The following is a 24501-nucleotide window of genomic DNA, read 5'->3' as shown; positions in this document are numbered from 1 at the left end:
TACTGAATCCTAGTTTCCCCTTTTCTCTCAGCTGCTCCTGTTGGAGGTCATCGCCTCAGCAGTATCATTTTCCATCTCTCCCAGTTCTCTGCATCTTCCACTGTCACACCAATCATCTCCATATCCTCTGTCATGACACCCATAAACCCCGCTTTGGACTTTTTTCCCTGGCAGCTCCGTCTTCAGCATACCAATAATGACTCCTCCACACTTATCCAGAGCAATATCAATATCACCTCTCTTAGTTTTTCCCCTCTGATATAATCATTCCTAATCCTGTCCATATTTACATTTCCAACACAAATCTTAACATCACTAAGTCAGCCGCCTCCATCTTTCCCTCCTTTTTCTTAAACGGCACCGTTTCCAACACAGCTGCTCTCATCAGTGTGACCCCGAGTAGAACAACTCATCGACCGCTTTACAGCTTTACAACATATTTCCATCTGTATTTCATTTCTTTGGAGCTTGTTTTTAATTGCCTTAAGGAACAGTAGACCTGCATAGATTTTTCATCTTTTGTTAAACACATTTTATTTTATTTTATAGCGCCAAATCACAACAACAGTCGCCTCAAGGCGCTTTATATTGTAAGGTAGACCCTACAATAATACATACAGAGAAAAACCCAACAATCATATGACCCCCTATGAGCAAGCATTTTGGCGACAGTGGGAAGGAAAAACTCCCTTTTAACAGGAAGAAACCTCCAGCAGAACCAGGCTCAGGGAGGGGCGGGGCCATCTGCTGTGATTGGTTGGGGTGAGAGAAGGAAGACAGGATAAAAGACATGCTGTGGAAGAGAGACAGAGGTTAATAACAAGTATGATTCAGTGCAGAGAGGTCTATTAACACATAGTGAGTGAAGAAGAAATACTCAATGCATCATGGGAATCCCCCGGCAGCCTACATCTATTGCAGCATAACTAAGGGAGGATTCAGGGTCACCTGGTCCAGCCCTAACTATATGCTTTAGCAAAAAGGAAAGTTTTAAGCCTAATCTTAAAAGTAGAGATAGTGTCTGTCTCCTGAATCCAAACTGGAAGCTGGTTCCACAGAAGAGGGGCCTGAAAACTGAAGGCTCTCCCTCCCATTCTACTTTTAAATACTCTAGGAACAACAAGTAGGCCTGCAGAGCGAGAGCGAAGTGCTCTAATAGGGTGATATGGTACTACAAGGTCATTAAGATAAGATGGGGCCTGATTATTTAAGACCTTGTATGTGAGGAGCAGGATTTTGAATTCTGGATTTAACAGGAAGCCAATGAACTGAAGCCAAAACAGGAGAAATCTGCTCTCTTTCTAGTCCCTGTCAGGCTTTTCACACACATCTTGTCCTCTTTTTCATTCCAGCACGTCTAGAGTGACGTTAGGGCTTTAACTACGCTTTCAAATTCATCTTCCTGTTAAAAGAGGGCTCTTCCTCTCCACTTTTATCACCATAGCAGATCTTCACACTGATGGATTCAGACTGTCTTTATGTTACAATATAACATTTAAGTGAATTTAGCTAGTTTCACTTGGTATGGGATGTTGCTTTGGGCTGTGAAATGTAACTGAAACACTGATGGTTTAAACAAACACACAAGCCCCGAGTGCCAATAAGAAGTTTATTTAATTCAGTCAATATTGTTAAAAAAAAAAAACAAAACCCAAAAACAATGACATAGCTTGGATATTTTCTTGGTACAACGCCAAACTCACGTTGTCGTGAAATGATATCGTAAAACAAAAATCCTTCCTGCGAAACATCTGCAGAGAGAAACGAGTAAGGCAAAGAGGAGATGCTTTCTCTAGTGTTCAAATCCAAGCAGGCAAGAAAAAGGCCCACGTTTCCTTCAAAGGTTCAGATGAAATGCTTTAAATTTACAATCTGAGCAATGAAAACAAATATTTACAATTCCCTTTCCATCAGATTTGTTTTATAACAAATTCACGAAAGGAAAAAAAAAAACATGGCGAATGGGAGAAAACAAAAACAGGTTTTGCTTTATCCACACTAAAGCACTTTTTGGAGCTACTACATTCGCTACCTCGGAGATCGACCTACATACGGACTGATGACAGAAATCTGCACAGCTGTTCCTTCATTGCTACTCTCCTCTATTCTTCTTTTTCAGTCATAAATATCTTTAGAGTTGCTTTTCGTGGTGCTCAACCCAACATTAGTGTCCTTCAACCTGTGTGTTATGAAGCAGGAGACGGTGAGCGTGTGTGGTTTCTTCATTTGTCATCCACAGTGAGACCAGAATAATGTGCCCCCCCCCCATTTTTGGTTCATAACATATAATCCAAACTATGGCTACAGTAAGCACGATGTGTTCGATATGAGAAGAAACTCTACTGATTAAAACAGCCGCTTTCAAAGGCAATAATAAGCTACATACAGGTGAATATTTCTTAGACCTCAAGCTGCATTTTTCCTGCTTTTACTTCTGCGAGCAGTACGGGAAATTTCCTACAGTTCTACCGAGCTACGAGACGTGTGCCCACTTAGGGCAGTGAGGAAATCAGAGCATGTTTGCCAGGTAGATTTACCTGCAGTTACAAATATTCTCATTTATTTTAAACAGCTCAACATTAAAATAAAGCATCTCTCAGTTGATATGTCGACCACTTAGGTTTGGATTAGCTTCTATTTTAACCTGTCAAATACTTGAGCCAAAAAACACTGAAGCGTCAACACTGTTTACATAAACAAAGATGAGGGGAAAAAAAAAAGAAGCTTCTTAGTCTTCAGAAATCCAAGAAACAGTGAAATTTAAACAGACGACAGTGAAATACCAGCGTGTGGCCTTTCCCCCTGCATACGGAGGAAAGGTCAGCTTGAAGGTCACTTATCAGGCATCGACAAGCACTGACGTGCACGCCTGGCTGCTTCTCCGTTGCCTCACAACATTCATTGGCAAATGAAAAACAAAAAGCGATTAAAGGGGACAAACATGAGCGAGGGTGATTCAACTAAACGGACCTTCATAATGACCGGAAGAAAAAAAAGAAATGAATGACCAAGGGTTCATGCATGAGTTCACTCTAGATGAGGAGAGAAGGAAAAGACGTCCAAAGTTGTTGTTTTTTCCTTTTTGGTGAATGAGCACATCAGTCCCGGTGCCGAGGATGGGGAGGTGCAGGGGAGTATAGAGAGGTGGTGGGGGGGTGGAAGGAGGCGGTCGCGACGGAGGAGCTCATTTGACCAGCCTCTTGGCTACGTCTGCGTAGGCGATCTCGATCTCGTTGTCGCTGGGGCAGGTGTTGGTGAACTCTTCGCGCGTGTAGGCGTTGTTCAGGTACTTCCAGATGCCCGTCATCTCTTTGGGGATTTCGAAGCCTCTGTACTTCTTAGTCACCACCTGAAAGAATGACATGAGTCATTCAATCACACTGTTGATGCACAAGTTCCACAAACTCCACAAATATGACACGTTAAAGGTTAACTGTTAAGATTCACCAAGGGAGCCGGGGTAGCTGGGTAATTTTTGAAGCAGGGCAGTGAACAGTAGAAAGTATAGAGTGGCAACGGCACAACTTCTGATGATGCGCCAATATTTGCTAAAGCATTTTAATATATAACCTGTGGGAAAATGCTTTAGTATTTTCTTGAAAATTAATTTCTAAAAGGATCACAAACTAAGAAAATTAACTGCCTTGTAGAGATATATTAGGACCTTTAAGCTTATTTCCAAAAGCTTCAGTTCCGAACAACGAGCCGTTTCTATCCGACCAGCCCGAGCATGCACGCAGGAGTTCTCCTGTATTCAGATTATTAGCCTGAGAATTACACGAGAACCATTTTCATTTATTCCAGTAATTGAAGCCAGTCCCTCCCTTGCAGGTGCAGCATGAGGCGAGAGTTTCCTCAAGTACAGCTTGTACGCTCTTCTTTAAAAAAAACATCTGATTTGGTGGTTTAATGCCAACGCCTGCAGATGTGTTTCACGACTCACCTTAACTATATGCAGTTTGGGCAGCAGGTTACAGTCAGCCAGGGTCATTTCGTCCCCGTCCAAGAACTTGCGGTTAGAAACTTTGACGTCTTCTATGCTGTTGTGATCGATCTCATCGGGCAGCGGCGAGCGAAGATACTCGTCCAGCTTCTGCAGGGTTTTCAGCAGCCCGCGCTCTAGAGCTGCAAAGAAGGAGACGTTTACTGCAGAGCAACCACACGGTGGCAGCATTTCATCAAGAGACGCACACAGAGAGCACTTTATAAATACGAGAGCGCTTTTATAAGTTCAAATGGCATCTCAACAGGAATGCACAGGTGATAGTTTGTCCTCATACTCCACCCATCTACAGATACCAAACAATTCATTCCACAAATAGAAAGTATGTCATGAATGAACACATATTAGGTGTAGTGGTTTGACAGTAGATCTAACCCGTAACTTATCACTGAACCATGACATTCACTCTCTAACTCTGTTGACATAGCCTTGGCTTTCACATCCAGCTCACTGTGGTTTGATATTTTCTCAGAGTGGAGATCAGCCAACTAAAACATGATATGATAAGTCTGTTTTTTTACATTCCAAAACATCATACTCCCACATTTCCCCCAAAGAAGGACACAACGGGATTTCAAAGACAATGGACTACTTTTTCTTCACATTATTCCAATAATATATGACATTTCTGATAGTCGTTTACAGACTGTGGGCTACATAGATCTGGAACGAGGGTGAGGTTATGAGCACCAGTTCGCTCTCTGGATCATGGCTGTGCACTTTTCTAGAAAGTTCCAGGTGAGACTGGGAGCGAAAGGACAGGAGGAGGCAGCAGAACAAAAGCGCCGTGTGTTCCCGAGTCGGGCTATAATCCACCAATCCAGGCAGGGCTACCAGTGTCACCTAGCAACCAGTAAAGCACACTGAAGTCCTGCACCTTCCCGCGTGCATGCGCGTAAAGACTTACCCTCGTTCCCATCTGGTTTGGAGTTCTTGATGTATGCAGAAAACTTGGCAAAGATGTCCATGCCAGCTGTGTTTGACTCGGGATGTCTTGCACCAAGCTTGATGTACCTGCAAAATAAACACATATGCTGCTGTTATTTTACATTTTCTCTGTGCAGACATCATTAGAAAATAAAAATGTGCAAAGAACAGCTCAATAAAAGCCCCGTTTACTACTGACAGACACCAACAATATAAGTGGAAGGCTCATAAAATGTGTTGACAATAAAATAAATACCGCAAAACTTTATTTAATCGTCATTTACGATCAACAAAAGGCTCTGTGATTAACTGCTCGTGGTGCAGTTAATCCTAAGTGGGGGGTGTTTGGTGTCTAGGTGTGGCGAGCAGTCATCGCAGGAGTTTGAAACAGAAAGCACTCACTTGGGCGGGGAGAGAACGTCCTCAAGAAACTCCTCGATCTTGTTGACGTCGGTTTTGACCTCGCCGTTGAAGGTGATGAAGGGCGGGTGCGTGCCGGGGGCCAGGTTCTGGAGGTCTGCGGGCTTCCTGGGACACGGAGTGGAGAAATGTCAGTGGGCAGATGAAGGCAGAACCAACCCTGGAGCTTGTTTCTAACATGTAAAATCTGCTTTTATCCCCACAAAAGGAACCAGAGATTTGACTTAATACTGTGTGTATAATATACTGTGTAATTACTTTAAGTTCAAATATTTAAAGGGCTGCGTTTCTGCTGCGTGTTTTTTCAGACCTCTACAACCCTCCTCCAGCTGGAGCCGCTGTGCTGCGAGTCTGTTTGTGTCCCCTTTTTTCTCTGTGGCCTTCAAACCAGCACATTTCGTGCCAGATGTCTCTGGCAGGCAGATGAGGCTGACACACAAACAGCAATGAGCATGTGCTGAATGAGTCTTCAGTATAAAAACAACAAAACAGCAGTGACTCAGCCGCTGATGGGTTTGTGGGGACAGTCTAAACACTGTGGCTGATATTAATAATACCATCAACATCATTCATCTAACAGTGCAGGTTTTTTGAGTCCATGCCCGTAATGATGGCGAGCTTTGGGACGAACCATTTAAGGGCAGAAAAAAGGGGAAATTACTTCAACTCTTTGGCATGTCAGGGGGAAGTGACATGCCCACCGATTATCACCGAGGAGTGAGGAAGGAACTACCTCAAATCACAGAAAAACAGGAGAGCCTTGAAAGACAAGAATAAATAAAACCCCATATTTGCCATTTTACTGTTGACCCAAAATGACACCAGAATCTGTAGTACAGCCATGAAACTATTTTATTTATTTTAACTGAAAGTGAGACTAATCAGGTTCTTTGCAGGTTTTAAAATGAGAGAAACACATGCACGTCATGCTGTGTTGTTATCTACTCAACAAAACCCAGACGAACTGCAGAAAGTGTGTGAGAACAAGTAGACCCCACCATTCAGTAACTTACAGAATCCGTCTTCTGCTTTGTTCAGATGCAGCTTCGCAAACCCAAACCGAGAGAGGAGGCCTTCTCCCAACTAGGGCTGGGCCATATCATACTGTTCACGGGAATATAGGTATAATGTAAGGCAACGATAAGAAAATGAAATATCGCGATAGAATATGGGTAAAACACGCATGCGCAGTGCACACGGCGGAAAAAACATGGCGGCGACGGAAAACGAGAAGGGCGAAAGCGGCTCGTTGAGTGAAACCAGAATTGGTTTGTAAAAATGCCGCAACTTCAGTGGTGTGGAGCCGTCAGATACACAACAAAGCACTATTTTTGGTAGAGCAAGCGGGTTGTCGTTATTACCGAACCGATTTTATGTACACGGCGCTCAAAAAGCTGTCAAAAATGTTTTAGTACGACTTTGCTAAGCTACGAAGCCGCACCGCTTGATGGATTATCGGAGCATTACGGCTACCGTAGGCACGAGCCTGGCGGAGTGCTATGTACTGTGCTTCAACATAAAATTACCGTATTGTGTGTGTATAACCTCTTTTTAGTTTTGTGGATATTATACATGGTTATGCTGAGGATATGTCGGCCAGTTTCCACTGGAAATGCCTTTTGGTTAAACTGTCAGCGAGGAATTTGCATTTGCACTGTTACATTTGTATATAACTTTAATGCACATGAAAAACAGCTGCTTGTTTAAGTGAAAATACATTGTTAGTGCAAAAAACCCACCAAAGTTGTAAAGTATTTTGTTTTGCTTCAGTTAAATTGTTATTGCAAATTTTCAAATTTCGAAAATATCGTGATAAATGTTTTTGGCTTAATTGCCCTGCCCTACTCCCAACAAGCCTCCCAAAGAGGCCACACTTTGCAGTTTTTCCTAACTTTGAACACATGCAGACTGACACCAAGTCAGGAAGTCCAAGCTGCAGCTCGTGGGATTTTTTTTGCAGTTTCCCTGCAGTTCTTGCACTTTTCCCCTCAGCACTGCACGGTCTGACGGGGTCAGTATGCTGGGACACCCAAAGCTGTGAGGATTAACAGCTGTGTTGAATGTTTGCGACTTGTGAATAATCTCTCACTGCAGAATGATGGGCACATTCTTTCACAGACTGATGAGCAGCAGCAGTTGCTTCTCTGAGATTACTGATGTTGTTCCTTCTTGACATCCTGTTAACAGACCAGCAAACTGACAAAATTCAGCTTTTATAGCAGTGCTCACACTTCCTGATGATCAGTTACTCAAATGCATTTGATTAACTGGCTGCTACCTGCAGCAAATATAGCCTTTGGCCAGCTACAGCAAAAGCAGTGGAGGTTATTCGCTGCCTCACACAGAGACTTTCTACCCGGGAGGAAAATATATGCAAAATACCCAAACCCATGCACTCATCCTGAACGTCAAGGCATGTGTGAAAATTAAGCCACTAGTCAAATGGCTCTCACTTTCCTCCTGTCAGCGGTCTAAAAAAAACAAAACAAAGGAAACACTTTTATCAAATGCATCTCTGCTGTTGCTACAAAGGATGAACGACACTGTGGAAACCAGTGTCGGTAATCTTAAAAATCTAAAGACGCATAAAGAGAGACTGCAGAAACCAGGCGTCCATCTGACTGGTGGATACAGCTCAAAATAATCAGGCCTAACAAGTGGATAAACATTTAGGGAGTATTTAGATGAATCATACAGACGGAAACGTAGTCTGTTTGGAGCTCCTAGTACTGGAATCCACATGTGAAAGTGTGTCGGCTTGCAAACCACTGGGATCACTGATCCCAGTGGTTTAAAAAAGAAGACAGTTGCCCAACAAATTCTAGGCAGGAAGTGAGCAGAGTCAAGAATCTTAAAATAACCTCTCCAGAGTCTGAATGTTTAGTTTCCCCCAATTTTCCCTGGCCTGGGAAGGGGTCATGGGAAAACCAAATAAGCAGTGGGGAAGCAGCGAGTGTGTCAGAGGTGGGGCTGGATCAAAGCAGTACACTGGGAAACGCCCAGGAACGCTCCAGTAGGCTAACAAAGAAGGAAAAGTGTTGGAACAGATGATTATAGAGGAAAGAGAACAGCGCTCACCTCTTTAGATCCACAGTAGTGACGTTGAAGACGACTCCTTTCAGCCACAGAATCATGAAGAGTCTCTGGGAGAAGGGGCAGTTCCCAATGCTCTCGCCATCACTTCCTGCCTTCAACAAACACACAAACAGAGGATCAGGATTAACCACCAGAAACATATTCCAGGTACCAGTCCTGAGAACTGAGTACACAAAAGATGGGTGGAAGCATCTCACATTTAATTACCACTGTCATACAACCCAATCTAGCAGACAAAGATCTAAAAGCACCTATGACTGATTCCCATGGCCGACAGCACTTTGCTTACTGCTTAGTCCAAAACACAAACAGGTCCTGATAACCTTGATAGAGATTTCAGCTGTACTGCACAACCCGGGCGCTTTGCTGCGCTCACCCACAGGGGCCCGTTTCACACAATGACTCTTTCAGACTCGAGCAGGAGGGAAAGACTGAAGAACAGACTCGCTTGCCTTTAAAGGCGTCTGCACACTTCCCCCTAACATTTGGAGAACCACAGCCTGAGAGCAACAGGAAACTTGTAGAGTGATTAAGGCTCAGATAGCCTTGTGCTTCCTTCTTAGCCAGACTGCACAAAAACAAGGCCGAGTTGTGCGGGGAACGAGATCAATGGAAGTGGTGTGCGCTCCAAATGAATGACGCACACTCATCGTTTAGCAATGGGAAGGAGCGCGGTAAAGACGCTATTTGGATATTAAATTTAATCTGTTTCAAAAAAACAAATCAATAGCAGTTCAGCTTAAGTACTGTAAAACTAGGGAATAATGCAGCAAATTAATCTGCGCACAAACACACACAGCAGGCTGTTTTATTAGTTTTACACCACATGGGCACAAATATCATCTGGACTCCACATCAGAAGGCAGAGTAAGCGTTTCATGTGATTAAGAGTTTTACACGGTGTCCTAAAGAACACTTTCTTTTCTTAATCGTCATTTTTAAAAACATGCATTGAGAAAAACGGCATTTTCTTTGTACTTCCTCTTCAATATTCACAACAACATCCATCATCCAGCTCTTGCGCTCTGTGGTGACCAACCCTGCCAAGCTATTCTGTTAACAAGGACATACATGGAGGTCATTGAAACCCTGGCACTCTGGAATTCACTCGTTCGTTCAGTGGATGACTGTAGCAGAGCCTCTGAATAAGCCGAATGTCATTTATTTTTTGTTGTCTGCCTCGTCTGACGTCACTCGCTTTGCTTCTTTCGTCCTTTTCAGCCTTTTCCCACCTGCACAGAGGCGTCTGCTATACCAAGTAATGCAAAAGATATACAAATCACACATAAATACCACCGATTTGCAAAAGAGTGCTGAATAAACATGAGGTTCAAATGATTTTTAACTTTACAAATATATATTTGTTAATGTCAGATATGCAGGGCGTCAATAGGGCACTTTGTTGTGGAGGGTTCAGTCAGTGCAGCAGCTCCTTGCTGCTGCTGTTGTCCTCTGTGTGACGCCCAGCGAGACGGCTCTGTTTGATCTGCCTGCTGGCTCCCATTGTACTGCCACTGTCCTCTCCCTCTCTGAATTCAATTTCTGAAAAGCTCGGATTAGATCACTGCCATTGTTTAGCAAATGAAAGTCCCCTTTTCACATCACACGATTCAATTCCAAAATAAGGCTTTAGCCCTGAGGCGCTGGACTAGCATTAGCTGAACCTAAGGGGATCAGAAAGACATCAATGGGATGATTACTCCATTTTCCCCGCAGCGCTACACCTACAGAGAAGCATTCAGGTCTGCATCAAGGGCGGTAACGCAGCACGGCAACTGTTCCCATGGCAATGGCCAGAACGTATGACATGGGAAGCGATGCATGCATTGTGAAACGGATTACAATGCACAGGTGAGCGGTCTGCAGCCGGCTCTCTTTTGGTGGTGATAAAATGCAAATACACTGAATGTCATTTGTAAAGACGTTACTGCACGTCCACTCAGTGAACCGCTTTCAAGGAGAGTTCATCAGAGTCCTGCAGGTCGAGTGGTGAGACAGGAGGCCACAGCAGCTGACAAAGACATTTCATTTTTTCTTCCTGTCTCAGTGCGATTGCAGGTTTGGGGCATTCAGACTCCTACTCTCTGGACTCTGCAGCAGAGCAGGCTGCAGACACCGAGACAGAGATTACAGGAAACCAGAAGGAAACTGGGGATCATGTGGTGCTAACCAACAGGAGGGAGAACAAGTGGTAACGGATGCTTAAAGCGTGACGAAGAGGAAAGATAGTAAGCTTCAGTGTGCTTTTTGGCCCTCTTGTTTCTTCCTCCTCCTTCTCTTCCCTCTTTATCCCTTACCCCTTATCCTGGGCCCCTCTGTGGAGTCAGAGGGGGGGTTGGGCATTCGGAGAGGAGGGAGAAACTATTCCAGAAATGTCCTGTTCCTCCCGCCGAAGATGGCGCTTTGTTTAGTTTAAGCAGTGACGCTGGCGGAGCTGCATTTCCGACGTGCTCCTCGGGAAGCTGCCAGGCACTAAAAGAACTGTAAGAACAGCTTTTGATTGACATTTTAAGCACTTCTGCTTTTAAAATAGCCGAAATAAATCCAGAAAGGATTTCTTCTAATATGGAGCCTATGGGCCCAACTGACACTTTCCAGAAGGCCTCTATTAAGGTGTGACATTCAGGAAAGGGCTTCAACACAAAGCACTTTCTGTTTGTAGATCGCCGGGTACGTCATCAGCTAGCAGGCAAAAAAAAAAAAAGCAATAAAAGTCTGTAGTTAGGGGAGAAAATCTTTAGAAGGCAAAGCCCACGAGTTTGGAAAGAAGCACATTTTACAAGAAGTACACAGATTCACACAAATGCAAATCTGCTGCAGTAACGTCTGGCCCACAGCAGCAACAGCTGACTGCTGCCAACAGGCTCTCCAGCTTTATTTTAGGCTCAGTGGAGGGTAAGTCAGCAGATGCTTGTTTATTTAAACACACAGCTGCTTGATGAAGGGTGTGAGTCATGTTTAATCTTGGATGTTATCTCGGAGTTCAGGACAGTGTGACGCATCGATGAGTACATCGAGGGTGGGTCTGGGTGGGCCTTCTCCATACCTCTTATCACTTCCCCTTTCTTCGTGGAGCCAGTGATGTAACAACTAAGCCAAAACACAAGTCAAAGTAACAAGACGACGACACACAAAGTGGTCCTTTCTACCAGCCACTCCCACAAGCTCAAGTTTTCCTTGCCAGCAAAAGAATTCCAAGTTGACCAAAACCGATATTTAGAACAAAACACAGAGGAATGCAGGCAGCGGTACCCAGGACAACCGGCACAAACTGGCTCCAAGTGTGTGACATGGAGGGAGCACACACTAGTTTCTGTTAAATCAAAGAGTCATCTTTTATAGCCTGGAAAGCCCAGGTGAGCTGCATCAGCTGATGACCTTCTCATGTCAGCCAATTACCAGCAGGAGTAGGCCAGGACTTCCTTGGAGACACTGGAAGGGCGCATGACAAGCAGCCAACTCGTCTCGAGCGCGCTGAGGTCACACCGCTCATCACTTCCTCATCGACGGTTTTTCCTATTGGATGGTTAAACATTATGTATTATTGTACAACGCCAGCTCACTGTTGGCTCCCAGAGGCTACACAGCCACCCCTCACTAGCCTGGGCACCCCAGGAGATCGAGTCAAGTAAGGTGAAAATTACTTTTCAACATCCTTCATTTCCAACATCAATGAAGGATGTTGCAGACCCACTGCAGAACCACGCTGGGTTGTGAGGCTTTCATCCACCTTAAAGTGGGAATAACACTCAGTTGAGACCTCTTTGAAATCTACATGAAGTGCATAGCTGTGTAGTGTAGTATCCTCCTCTTGTAAATACGGTTTTTAATCCCAACCAGAGATGGGCAGAAACGCGTTACTTGTAATCTGATTACTTTTTTCAAGTAACGAGTAAAGTAAGGGATTACTATGGCAAAAACGGTAATTAGATTACCGTTACTTTACCGTAGGAACGCTGCGTTACTGCGTTACTAAAACCGTGATTTTTTTTGCGAGAATGTCTCATGACAGTGACGTAAGCGAGTGCGACGTTCGTGACAACAGCTGTGTGCAGATCAACAATGGATCATATATCGAGTGCAGAGAGAGTATGAGCGTGCAGCGTTTAAAGCGTGGAAGTACTGACCTTACTTTGAGTTTGATTCCATAAAAAGTGACAAAAACATTAGTGTCCGTTGTGCGTGGGAAGAAAACTTCTTTTTACAGCGAAAAAAACCCCAAAACAAGCTCCGAGTAGCTACGACGTAATGGGAAACTCACAGAGAAACTCGCGGATTCTTCCACTGACCGCTGCGCACACCTGCATCAGGGTAAACCTCCGCCTACCCCACTCCTGCTTTACAGGTGAAAATAGAGCAACAGGACCGCTAGTCTTTGACTTTATTTATTTTCTGCTGTGTTTTACTTGCATCTATTTGAAAGACTGAGTGTAAACACACAAAATATTTTATTTTATGTGCAGGAATGTGCAGAAAATAGGTTTAAATGTTAAATTAATTTCTTCCAGTCAGAGAATGTTGCAGATAATTAAATTTTTGCTTGATGCATAAAGTTAAAAGATTAAAACAATAAAACAAGTTTGAAAAAGAGACTTTTCCATTTGATCACATTTTGTATGATGGATTATGCAGAAAAAGTAGAATTGGGCTGAAAGATCTATCGTGTTTTTAAAAAGTAGCTAAGTAATTAATTACTTTTGAAAATAAGTAATCAGTAAAGTAACGGGATTACTTTTGGGGGGGGGGGGGGGGGGGGGGAAGTAATCAGTAATTAGTTACTGACTACTTTTTTCAAGTAACTTGACCAACACTGATCCCAACAATCTCCATACCCTCATGATCACAAATAAATAAATAAAATTAAAAATTAGGCATCTAAAGATCTCCACGAAGCCTCTCACTCTAGCAGATCTGCACACCTGAAACTATAACATAACAAAGTCGAGTCTGTGTGCTGTTTAAAAATCCACTCAAACGTTTAAAATGCATTTTGTTTACTTAAGAATCTGATTAATGGTTTCAAATCCTCTAAAGTCACACGCAGTATCCGTAGCGACAACGTCCAACTTCATCCATCCATCGCCTGTTGTGTGTCATATTTAAATCACTAAGCCAATCAGGAACCTGTTAGTGTCCAACAGATCTCAGCAGTGATGACAAGGATTCCTGAGCTCTTAAAGATGTCTGTACTTTTAACTGGGACGCAAGGTATCCTTTTATCCACTGCAGTCCAATAACATTTTACAACCTGGCACATAAAGAGTTGCTCAATGTGCTCCACACACCTTTCTCTCACTCACAGAAAGGCTCTCATCATTATCTAAGACAGACATTCCTTTTCTACAGCAGCGGTGTGATATCTCAGCTTCTACAGTAAACAGCTGAGGACAATGATCCTGTTCACGCTGGGCCCAGTCCTCCCAATCTCTGCTCACCGCCTAATTTTAGTAACGTGGCGGCCCTCGCCTTCCCCTCCCCACACTTCACGTTCTAAATAGGTTGGGCTGCTCAGCGAGTTCAAGCCACACTTGACCGAATAAGGAACTGACGAAGAGCTCGGCTGCTTCGACACGCTGCAGGAATGTCCGTTTGAGAGTGGGCAGCCCTGCTAGCGTCACGGCAGCGCCTCTGCCTGTTTGCTGGACACACACATATAGGCCAAGGTAGGATTAAAAGAAGCCGGACCCAAAAACTGCCCGCCGTTTGTCAGCTTACGCTGGCATTGAATGATTAAGCTAAACAGAGTCAGGCTGTCAGACATGGCAGGGTGAGGGTCAGCTAAAGAACCACAGCCAACTTTAATATTTAACAATGTAAAATAACTGAAAATACAGAAGTTCTGCTGTGGCATTTTCTCCAGAAACTTTCCTAGTTGTACATGAACCGACTCTGTATACGTCACCGCCTTATTCATAAGCTGACGTCTATGAATAAGACGCCAAAAGGAATAAAAACAATAATGTTCTTATTTTATTTGGAAAGAATCTAATTAATTTTTATCAAGTTTTATTTAAGAATAAAATAAAACTTTTACACACATAAACTATCCAGTGTTTGGACTTCTGAGACATTTTATAGACCAAGCTGATCATAAAGAAGATATAAAAACATAAAGTAGATTATGGATAACAAAAGTCTGCCCAAATAAATCAATCTGAATTCAGCAGCCGTTTGATGAAAGTCAGAAAAAGTAAGAAATGAAGATGAGCAATAATTCAACATGTGAAGTAAGTTTCAGGGTTCCTGGCACACTGACCAAATCAGCCAGTCAGATTTGACCTCTTGGTTGAATCACTCCAACCTGAGACAGGGTGAGTGCCCGAGCGTGCAGCGGAGTCGGATTCGGCTGGGACATGGAAACATCGCAACATCCTCTCTGTGGCTGTGACTCAGGCTGACATCACTCAGGGGAAAACTTAAGACTTCCACTGAGACACAGGCCTACTGTTCAGTCAGATTCAGTGGAAAGCTGACGTCTAACAGAGGCTTACTCTCGCTGTGGCAATGATGTAAGTTTACTCAATAACCAGAGGAGATAAGCAGCAGCCAGGTCAGGTTTCTCCAGGCTGAGTGGAAGTGATGAGTAATGCAGATCCAAAATGAAGGCAGAGCAGACAGTAAATGTGGGACACGAGCACGAACCGACTGACTCCTCGCTCGGTTTTTTCAAGTGTCTAATACAAACAATAAGCTGCATACTCAGGTTGGCCCCGACCCCACCTCTGCAAACACTTCACTGACCATAAAGGGAGGCGCGCTCTTACTCGCAAACACAGAAGCCAAATGTTTGCGTTGTTGCCGCCCGTTTCTCCTCACACTTTCCTTTGAAACGAAGTCTGAAACTTCAATGAAACTTGAAGTCTGCCTGCACAGTGTTGTAATCAAAGCAACCCCGAACCCTGTAGTGATTTTTTCAGGGCAAAAGCCCCGTCTAGACAGCTACGAAGCACCCTTTGGCATCAACACATCCTTAGGGTGCCATTACCACGCATGTCAGATACACATATGGCAGCAGACGCCCAGACCGTGGCTACACAAACACCAGCCACATCATCAGGATTCACTCTGACCCACCGGCGAGCTGCTTTTCAGTGCCTGTCTGGTGCATGATCGACAGTTTTTGTTTTACACCGTCATAAAAATCGAACATGCAAAACACTCGTGGACAAGCCTGACTTTGCACGAGTACTGAGCATTTCCACATATATAAATGTCTGCCACAAGCAAAGCATCGAGTCAGCAATAACCATGCACCTTCATGAAATGACTGTAATCCCAATCAGTACTGATGTAGTTTAAGGGTTCACACACACACAACCTCTGAAAATAAAGGTAATAGAGGAGCTACAGCAGGTACAGCCTTAACAATAATAGTATAACACATGACTCAGTGATTGGATCCATTCCTTAAGTTCTCCAATCCGTGCTGCTCTGGACTGACCTCATTTCCTGTCATTGAAAAATGCATTATTAGCCATCGGCTTCCTGACTGAACAGGACAGAAATGAGACCAGCTCTTCCGCCCCTCAATGAGATGACTCAAGCTTTTAAATTTGAACATCTTTTACATAAGAGCCATTTATTTCACTACAACAAGGGCTGTGTTGCTTAAGCACATGTTATAGTCCACTGGCAAGAACATAAATTAACTCCTGAGTGGTTCCAAAGCCCCAGTTCAGATTGGTGTAATAACACACTGCCAGATCGATTAGGCCAGTGGCCAGAGAGTCAGTCAACCAGACAGTTACACAGAAGAAGTTGTGACAGGCCAGGTGCTGCAAAAGCAAGTCCACGGTGCAGAAACGAGGACACAAGGTCAGCAAGCTCCACACCACTAACAAGCCATTAATCTCTGTCCTCTAACTCAAGATGCTGACTGCAGCGTTACTCGCAAAAAATAAAGCGCTCTATTGATTTTCCTATAAAGAAACAGCACTTAGCTCCCTAGAATACCACCCGAGGGACGAAGGAACGGTTTATTTTATGCTGAAAAGAAACAAACAATAAATGGAACCTCACTGCTAAGGGTAGCGATACTAAACCTTTCAAACTACCGACATTTTAATGGTTACACCTTTTGGGTGAGCAGTGCATTGTTACGAGCCGCAGTATACGAGCCATGCATCTGACCGTCACATGCTCCAACTGATTGCACAACATGATGAGCCGATCTTGGCCAAGCCTGCAAACAGCTCAGAGTGCAGCGCGTTAAGATGAAGTTAAACCCGAGCTGTCATTGTTCTCTTTTACAGACCGAGCTAACGCTTTAGCCTCCTTGACCGCACAGAAGCGCCGCATAGCTGTGAGCGCCTCTCTGGGCTTTGTAGGCCGTCATCTCCACGGCTCCCATTGTAAACAGTCTGCCACCCAGACATAAAAGCACTTCTTGGACATGTTTTCAACCTCTGCTGGCCTGAGAGCTGGAAGCAGCGTCAGGCTTTGCGACCGGTCGTGTGGCCCTGGCACAGTCTCAGCCAGCAGACGCACAAATGCGAGTGGAGATAAAGGCTGTTTGTTTCCTTTGGCTCATCTATATTCCACTCACTGTCATCCACCCATGATCATATGCTGGTGCAGAGTGACTCATTTGCATGCACGTAAGGAAAATTGAATAAAACATACAGAATAATTTGAGTGCAAGTTATGAACACAAAACCAACAATGAAGAATGTAAAGGACCAGCATGGCTGTGCTCCCATCTTATGCACAGCTTTGCATTTACATGTTGTTGCTGCATCCTGTCACCAGGTGGCAGCACCAAAAACATGTGGAATAACCATAAACAGAAGATAGGATTATAGCTGCAATGCTGGCAGGTAGTGTAGGCACAACAAGTTATTGCTCCTGCTCATTCGTGACCATTAAGTAAAATGCAGGTGAAAGAAACCGGAGACCTGGAAGCTTCCTCCACTTTTTGGAAATGTGGCTGATTAATTTTCTAACGTTTAATCAAACAACTGGTCTGTGGGCTGACCCTTGGTTGCATCACTCTTGTGCCTTTAGCTTGGTACGGAGTGGAAATAAGTTTCTCTGTGTCGAATGTGTCTGTGAAACATCTTCAAGCAACTTAAAGAAGTCCAGACACTTTTCTTTCTAAGCTCCTTAGAGTCTCTCGTGTGCTTCTCGTGCTGCTCTTATGATCTTAAATGTTGTGTTTTTTAAACTTCTCTGGACAATGAGAAGACTTGATGGAGAAGTGAGGCTGAAGGTTGAATTTGGAAGGTTAGAGCCCCCAAAACCAGCAGAAGGGTTGGAGCTGAACGCCATCGGGGTGGAAGAGCTGATCGTCAGAGATGAAGTTGGCGAGGAAATGATGTGAGAACCGTTGAAGAGCAAAACGATTGTGTTAAATGTGAGGATTTAGAGCAGGGGTGTCAAAGTTAGATACACAGTGGGCCAAAATTCAAATCTGGAACAAAGTCGCGGGCTAACATTAATATTTATTGAAAAAAAAAAATCTTCCTCCAGATATAAGAATGAATCTTTTCTTATGGACTCAAACAAATTTTGCTTAAAAAACTGAATATGGAACAAGCAAAGCTTAATACTAAACAATATATATATTAGCTGTATAATACCAGTAGGCCAGCTCTAATAGTAATTTGGTATGGCTTCGCGGGCCAAATGTAATTAGGCTGCGGGCCAAATTTGGCCCGCGGGCCAGAGTTTGACACCTATGATTTAGAGGTTGCAAGCATGAATCTTTCAGGTTACATTTGTAGCCCGAGCTCGACTGACCAATCACATTTAAGCAGAGGTTAGTTTTAGTCACAGAAAAGCCCAACAGTTGGCGTGACCATGGAAAGGGGACCGACAGGAGACAGCGCCATTACCTAAAACATCAAAAGAAACTGGACATGGTTACCAAAGCTGATGCCTGCAGTGGGGAGCTTCAAAGAGGTTCATACATTCCTGTTTGACATATTTTGACACTTTGTAGCAGACATCCACGAATTACCACAAAACACTGATCTGCAATGCTCTGCGCTTAGATCAAAGCAGTCTAATGTGCTCCCAAGTCTGGATGATGTCGTGATTAAGAGGAACAATTTCAAATAAATAATACAAAAACAAAAGATAGATACAGGCTTTACTCTCCCATTTAATTACAACATCTCATTTAGTTCTAATGTGTTGGGTGGATGCTAGGAAGTCACCCTCCACAGCCCAACAGCTACTCATGATCAAAAACAATATCTAATCTGCTGCGCTGTGATGAGGTCAAGGGTCGATCCTCCCACTTACAAAGTCATCACATTGTGCTGATGTGACAGAGCAATAAACAGAGACAACACGAGCTTCGCCTCCCCGCCCTCGACGAGCCCACTGCAAGTGTTCCCATAGCAGTTTGACAACTGTTGCTATAAACACTGGTGGTAAAAAGCTGCAAGATAATCGAACAGTCTCTGAACTGGGTGAGCCAGCTGCTTTTAATGAGTAAACAGTGTCGACGCCTCTCAATCTATAGACACGGACACTGTGGCAACTGACGTTATGGAAGCATAATTAGTCAGCTTTGATATGTGGCAGAGGCCTAACAGATCTGACAGCTGTGTGTGGAGCGCACACACACACACACACACACTTTGTTATCAGCTGTTCCCAGAGGCCCAGCTAACAGCGATGTGCCTATGGCAACCTGCATGCCAGCCATTGTCTCCCGTGGCTGTGTTTAATGCAACACAGTGAGAACGGCTGCATGAATAATAGATGTGTACAAGTCAAACTCTGGTACATGCAACACGGAGCCACGTGAGAGGGAGCGAAGGGAAACGCTAGCACACTTCCACGCAGACGTGTCCAGAAGATACACAATGAAGAAACTTCTGGCTGCGCGGGCTAGAAAGGGAGGGGTTGGGAGGGAAGAGCCGGCCACAAGTGCAAACCTTCCAGGCCTCGGGATGATGTAACCTCTCCTGTAGGCAGTGAAATGCAGTAGCAGAAGCAGCACTGGACGGTTTGTTCCTGTAGTTTTCCTCCTCTTTAAACTCAGAGTCTACAAAAACACCACAAACAGGACGGAGGCGGGGTTTGTACTGCATCCAACTGATATGATCTAATGGAGGTGGTTCTCGTAGATGGGGATCCCTTTATAAATTGGGCTTATTGAGGGTAATTGCTCTCATATGTAGCATGTATCGTGTTTTCAAAGCCGCAATCATCCACTGTTATTGTTACGAGCCTGCCGTTTTGGTCAGTGACACCCTAACGTACCAACACCACCTAACTCACTACCCCACAGCCTCCTCCCACTACCCCAGCCCCCTTCAGTCCCAGTGTGCTTCTCCCTCTATTCTTCCTGGTGCCATTTTCCCGCTCTGGGAAGCATCAGGCTCAAAGAAAGAAAAAAAACAGGCATCCACCGCCACCACCTCCACCAGGGTCTCCACTGAGCAGGAGATCATCCATTAAGCTACCCAACTGCCCGCTTTAAACAATTTTAATGAAAATGCACCAACAGCATTGTCTGCCACACACTTTCTTTTGTGTGTGAAACTGGTGAAGCAGTTTGTCCTTCAGGCTCTTTGTTGCTTTGGTGAAGCAAACATCAAACACCCTGCACTCTTATTTAAAGCTGAACCAGGGTCAGTTCTCATACCATCTACCACTTAGTGCCCCAAACACGAAAATGCAGCTGCAGCATGTATCCCACTGTCGGGCGGACTCTTGTGAAGCACAGCTGCCGGGCTTTTGTTGCAGAATTAGCGCCCAGTTTTCAGCACGGCAGGCTGATCTTCACCCACGCTGAGGGGTGGAGAGGTGGGAGATGGCCGTATCCGCCCTGCTGGTGACACTGCAGGCTCCACATGGCCACAATGGCAAAGATACAGCCGTCCTGCGTGGAGACACTATTTGTGCAAATCTCTAACATTACTCGCTTTCGAGGCAGAAATAAAGCGCGTGAGAGCACAATGCGCAGATGTGGGTTCAGCCAAGTGAGAGAGAGAAAGAGGAAAACTTATCCTGCGGTCTTACCTTCACAAACAGCTCGATAACGGGCTCGCTATCCGCCTTCACTCCGTTCTGCGGGACCGACAGCGACATGGTGGCTGCTGCTCTGAAGTTTCTCCTCACAAAGATGAGTTTTCCCCGCTACCACGCCCGACTTAGCTCTTATCCGCCTCCCCCCTTTTTTGCGCACTCAATCCCGAAGACGCCTTTTTCTTCCCTCCAGGGTCTGCACAGCAAAGCGGACCAGAGCAGCGGCGCCTTCCAGACAACAGAGGACGGCGTGAAGAAGCTACGGGAATATTTAAAGCGTGACGTCATCAGCGGGGAGGGTTGGAGGTGGAGGGAGTCCGGTCGCTAAGGATCCCAGTAAAAAGCAGGGGCGTTTCCAGGAGGTTTCCAGGGGTGGCACAGGCATCATAAAAAAGTACTTATCATTGTTTTTTTGTCAGTTGAAATAATAGTTCTATCTATATATATATGTATATAAAACTATAAATATATATATAGTTTTATATATATATATATATATATATATATATATATATATATATATATATATATATATATATATATATATATATATATTAGGGGTGCAACGATACTCGTATCGATATCGAACCGTTCGATACAGTACTTTCGGTTCGGTACACATATGTATCGAACGATACAACATTTTTAATTTATTTTATCAACTTTCCTTCTGACGATGCTGTCTGTGTTGAGCGCTCAGTGGATCTGCGCTCGACAGTGCAGCCTAGGCGGAGTAGTCGAACACAGATTCACTGAGCGCAGGGCAAGCTACCTGGACAGAAGTTAAGCTTGTTGCAACATGGCAAATTGAACCTCCCCCACCCTCATTCAGATCTGGCGTTTGGAACTATTTTGGTTTTCATGTGAAGTATGACCCTGAAGGTAAGCGTGTCATGGACAAAAGTAAAACAGTATGTTGGATGTGCCAGCAATGCTCAATTGGTGGGAACTAGTGTGTTAGCGCAGTTAGCTCGTTAATGTGTTGACGTCTTCCAGCCCCACTCATGAGGCGATCCGCGGTAGCTCGTTAACGGAGATTTGCCGTGTTGTGACCTTAACGTCATTTCAGATTAACGCTGACAGCACTAGTGGGAACACAACCAATATGACTGCACATTTACTCCGACATCATCCTAGTGCAAAGACAAGTGGAAGCAGACAAAAACAACAAGCACGCATGCTACAAACTTTACCCGAGTCATTTAGACAGCCGTTAGCACATGATTCTCCTTATGGGGACCTGATATGTTTAATATGCTGCTGAGAATATAGCCCAGAAGAAGCGTATAGTATAGCTTTTATTTTGGAAAGAGACATTTCTCCATAATAAACTCTCTTTTCCAAAGATGAGTGATTCCTCAATCAGATACAGGGCTCACAAAATCGCTAGCCCGACGTCCTGGGGCTTTTTTCCAGTCGGGCTACCAAAATCTATCTCTGCCCTGCCCGTCGGCCTATCGTAGGAAGGAAAAATATATGTCAATGCTTTTGCATTCTTTCGGAAATGTAGCTGGGTAATTATGTCATTGGCATCGGCCACTGTCAATATGTGACATATTGAAATCGCGTTTGAATTTGCGCTTGTTTTTTGCTTTCACTTTGCAATCGCGTGAACTGTGTATAGAGAGCGACAGTACTGATTGGTGAGTGATGATAATTTGCGCACCAATTCCTCTGACATCGTCTTATCAATCGTTAGCTTACTATGCAAACATGACAAGTGAAATCTCCTGCAGCTTAAACATGTGAGAGGTTGATCGCGCAGAGAATCGCTGAGCGTTATGTGAGTGCGTGTGTAAAAGCAGCAGGATATATATTTTAGTTCTGCTGAGCCAAATAAGACAGGTCAGGGTGAAGAAGTGACAAAACGGAAAGGTTATGACAAATCAGACTATAAGGCAAAAAGAAAGTGCAGCTTTATGGTTTCATGGACAAAAGAATTTCTGTGGCTGCAATATGACGAGCTAAATAACCAGGGCTGCACATAAGTGGTCCGCAGGTGCGCATTCGCTGTCAAAATAAAAACCCGCACAAGATAAGAAGTTGCAACGCGTGTTTGCATACATAAGATTTTCAGGAAGAGGACAGACATTTGTTTAGAACTCTTAAAGATGTCGAAGAAGCTCCTTTAAGCAATTACTGTGATGTTCCTCCACCTCCAAAGAAATGTCAGAAGGAGTCCGAACCACAAAAGAAGCGCGTATTCTCGGAAAAGTGGTTGCAGGAAGTGAGCTGGCTTCAAACAAATGATGAACGCACAGAGATGTGGTGCAGAATGTGCCGTGAAAATTTAATAAATGACAAATTAATAAAAAGGCATGAACATTTTTTTTGTATCGAAAAAATATCGAACCGTGACACCAAAGTATCGAACCGAACCGAACCGTGAATTTTGTTGTATCGTTGCACCCCTAATATATATATATATATGTGTGTATATATATATATATATATATATATATATATATATAAATGTATGTATGTATTTATATATATATATATATATATATATATATATATATATATGTATATATATGTGTATATATATATATATATTTATATATATCCTTTATTGTAAATATACATTTAAATACATTTTTTAAATTTTTTAATATTTTCCTTTTAAAAAAATTATATAATAATAAAATAATTTAATTTAATATTTTTTCCTTTATTTTAAATTTCAGCTTACTTTTTATCTTATTTAAATATTTGGGTCTATTCTGTTTTATTGTAAGCTGCAGGCATTGCTACTTGAAAGAAGGCATTAAGTTTTAGAGAAATCAGTCAAATTCAAAGTTCTGCTGCTGACTCGAGAAGCAGTTTTTCTACACAGAAACTGCTTTTATGAACAGGTCGTTCAATAAAGGACTTTTATGGCTTCGATTGTGGTTTTGATTGCTGAATTGTGTAACTGTCACAAGAGGCTTAGCTGCAGCTCCAAGATGAAATACAACAGCATCATCTTCACTGATGTTGAGTTATCAGAGTTCTGGAAAAAACATCACCTTGGACTTAATCTTAATGATATTTTTTTAAAAATCAAGCAGAACCTAGAGTCACAAAATTCTGCAGTCCTATGAAAAAAACCTCACTGTTTCTTTAGGAATTAGGAGGGTAAGTGGAAGCCAGGTAATCAAATCTACTTGGTTAACTGATCATCTGCAAAAGAGCAGAAGCTTTTGCAGCCTGCTGGTCTGACACATTTATGCATGTGTTAACATAATGCTACAATTTTTCCAGGTTAGGAAATCCCAACAAATGTACCCAAAGGTCAGATGGTGTAGTACTGAGAGACATTACACAAGCACTACATCTCACACTCTTCAGGCCTCAGTTAGCATGTTAAATGTTAAAAATCATGACAGTAAAATTAGAAAAATAGTAAAAAAAAGTATGAACTTCTCTCTCTAAAAAAAGAGTGAAAAGGTGATGATTTGCACTTGTTTTTCAGCCACAGGATCGGGGCACCTCGGAGTCTCTGAGTTGAAAACAAACTCCTCTGTGTACCAAAGTATTCTAGAGTCAGATATGAGGCCATCTGTCCGAAAGTTAAAGCTTAAACACATTGGAATGAAAGGAATTAGGGCCCAGTCAAAGTTCTGACCTGACTAAAATGCTGTGGTGATTGCAAACCTCAATGAACCGAAGCAATGTTAAGAAGAGTAGAGTAAAATTCCTCCATAACAATGTGAGAGACTGATAAAATGATGCAGAAAACTGTTACTTTGGGTTGTTCCACAAGCCCCTTCCATCATCAACTTTACTTTTTTCACAGATTTTCTTATTTTTAAAAAAGGACCTCCCTCTTTTTCCTTTTAGTGTTTTTCCTCGTCGTGAACCTGCAACATATGGAAGCCATCACAAGGAGGAGACGTGCTGCTGAGATCACAACACTGTATGTGTGCGGTGGAGATAATGACATTTACCACAAAATGTCAGTGGTGGTAGAAGCTCATAATTCACAATCATATTTCAGGCAGTTAGAGATCCACCCAGTCAGAGAAATTGTTGCTTTGCTGAGTAATGGTATGGTACTTTTTTCTTTAGGTAAATCTGCCTGGCGGGCAGTC

At 43.4% G+C, this 24501-nt stretch overlaps 1 protein-coding gene across 1 annotated transcript; it reads right to left on the bottom strand.

Moving 5' to 3' along the window:
* Positions 1 to 1575: 1575 nt before the first annotated feature.
* clic4 (CLIC family member 4) lies at positions 1576 to 20666 on the bottom strand. Its single transcript, XM_087832890.1, has 6 exons — positions 20423 to 20666; positions 8429 to 8538; positions 5333 to 5458; positions 4911 to 5017; positions 3944 to 4125; positions 1576 to 3349 (listed from the first exon to the last, which is right to left on the bottom strand). The coding sequence occupies exons 1-6, from the start codon at positions 20489 to 20491 to the stop codon at positions 3185 to 3187; spliced, it is 759 nt and encodes a 252-aa protein (XP_087689016.1). The 5' UTR covers positions 20492 to 20666; the 3' UTR covers positions 1576 to 3184.
* Positions 20667 to 24501: the final 3835 nt, after the last annotated feature.

The sequence above is a fragment of the Neolamprologus brichardi genome, chromosome 19 (genome assembly GCF_056152115.1).
Source record: "Neolamprologus brichardi isolate AB-2024 chromosome 19, ASM5615211v1, whole genome shotgun sequence".
Classification (NCBI taxonomy): domain Eukaryota; kingdom Metazoa; phylum Chordata; class Actinopteri; order Cichliformes; family Cichlidae; genus Neolamprologus; species Neolamprologus brichardi.
The sequence above is the reverse complement of the archived record's forward strand: the minus strand, read 5'-3'. Positions and strand labels throughout refer to the sequence as shown.

What these genes read in the sequence shown, in the direction of transcription:
- clic4 (XM_087832890.1), bottom strand. Translation starts at nt 20,491, where the DNA reads ATGTCGCTGTCGGTCCCGCAGAACGGAGTGAAGGCGGATAGCGAGCCC. An exon ending in TTATCGAGCTGTTTGTGAAG is followed by an intron (nt 8,539 to 20,422) that starts GTAAGACCGCAG and finishes TGTTTGTTGAAG; the next exon opens with GCAGGAAGTGATGGCGAGAG. An exon ending in CAAACCAGATGGGAACGAGG is followed by an intron (nt 4,126 to 4,910) that starts GTAAGTCTTTAC and finishes CCTTCTTTGCAG; the next exon opens with CTCTAGAGCGCGGGCTGCTG.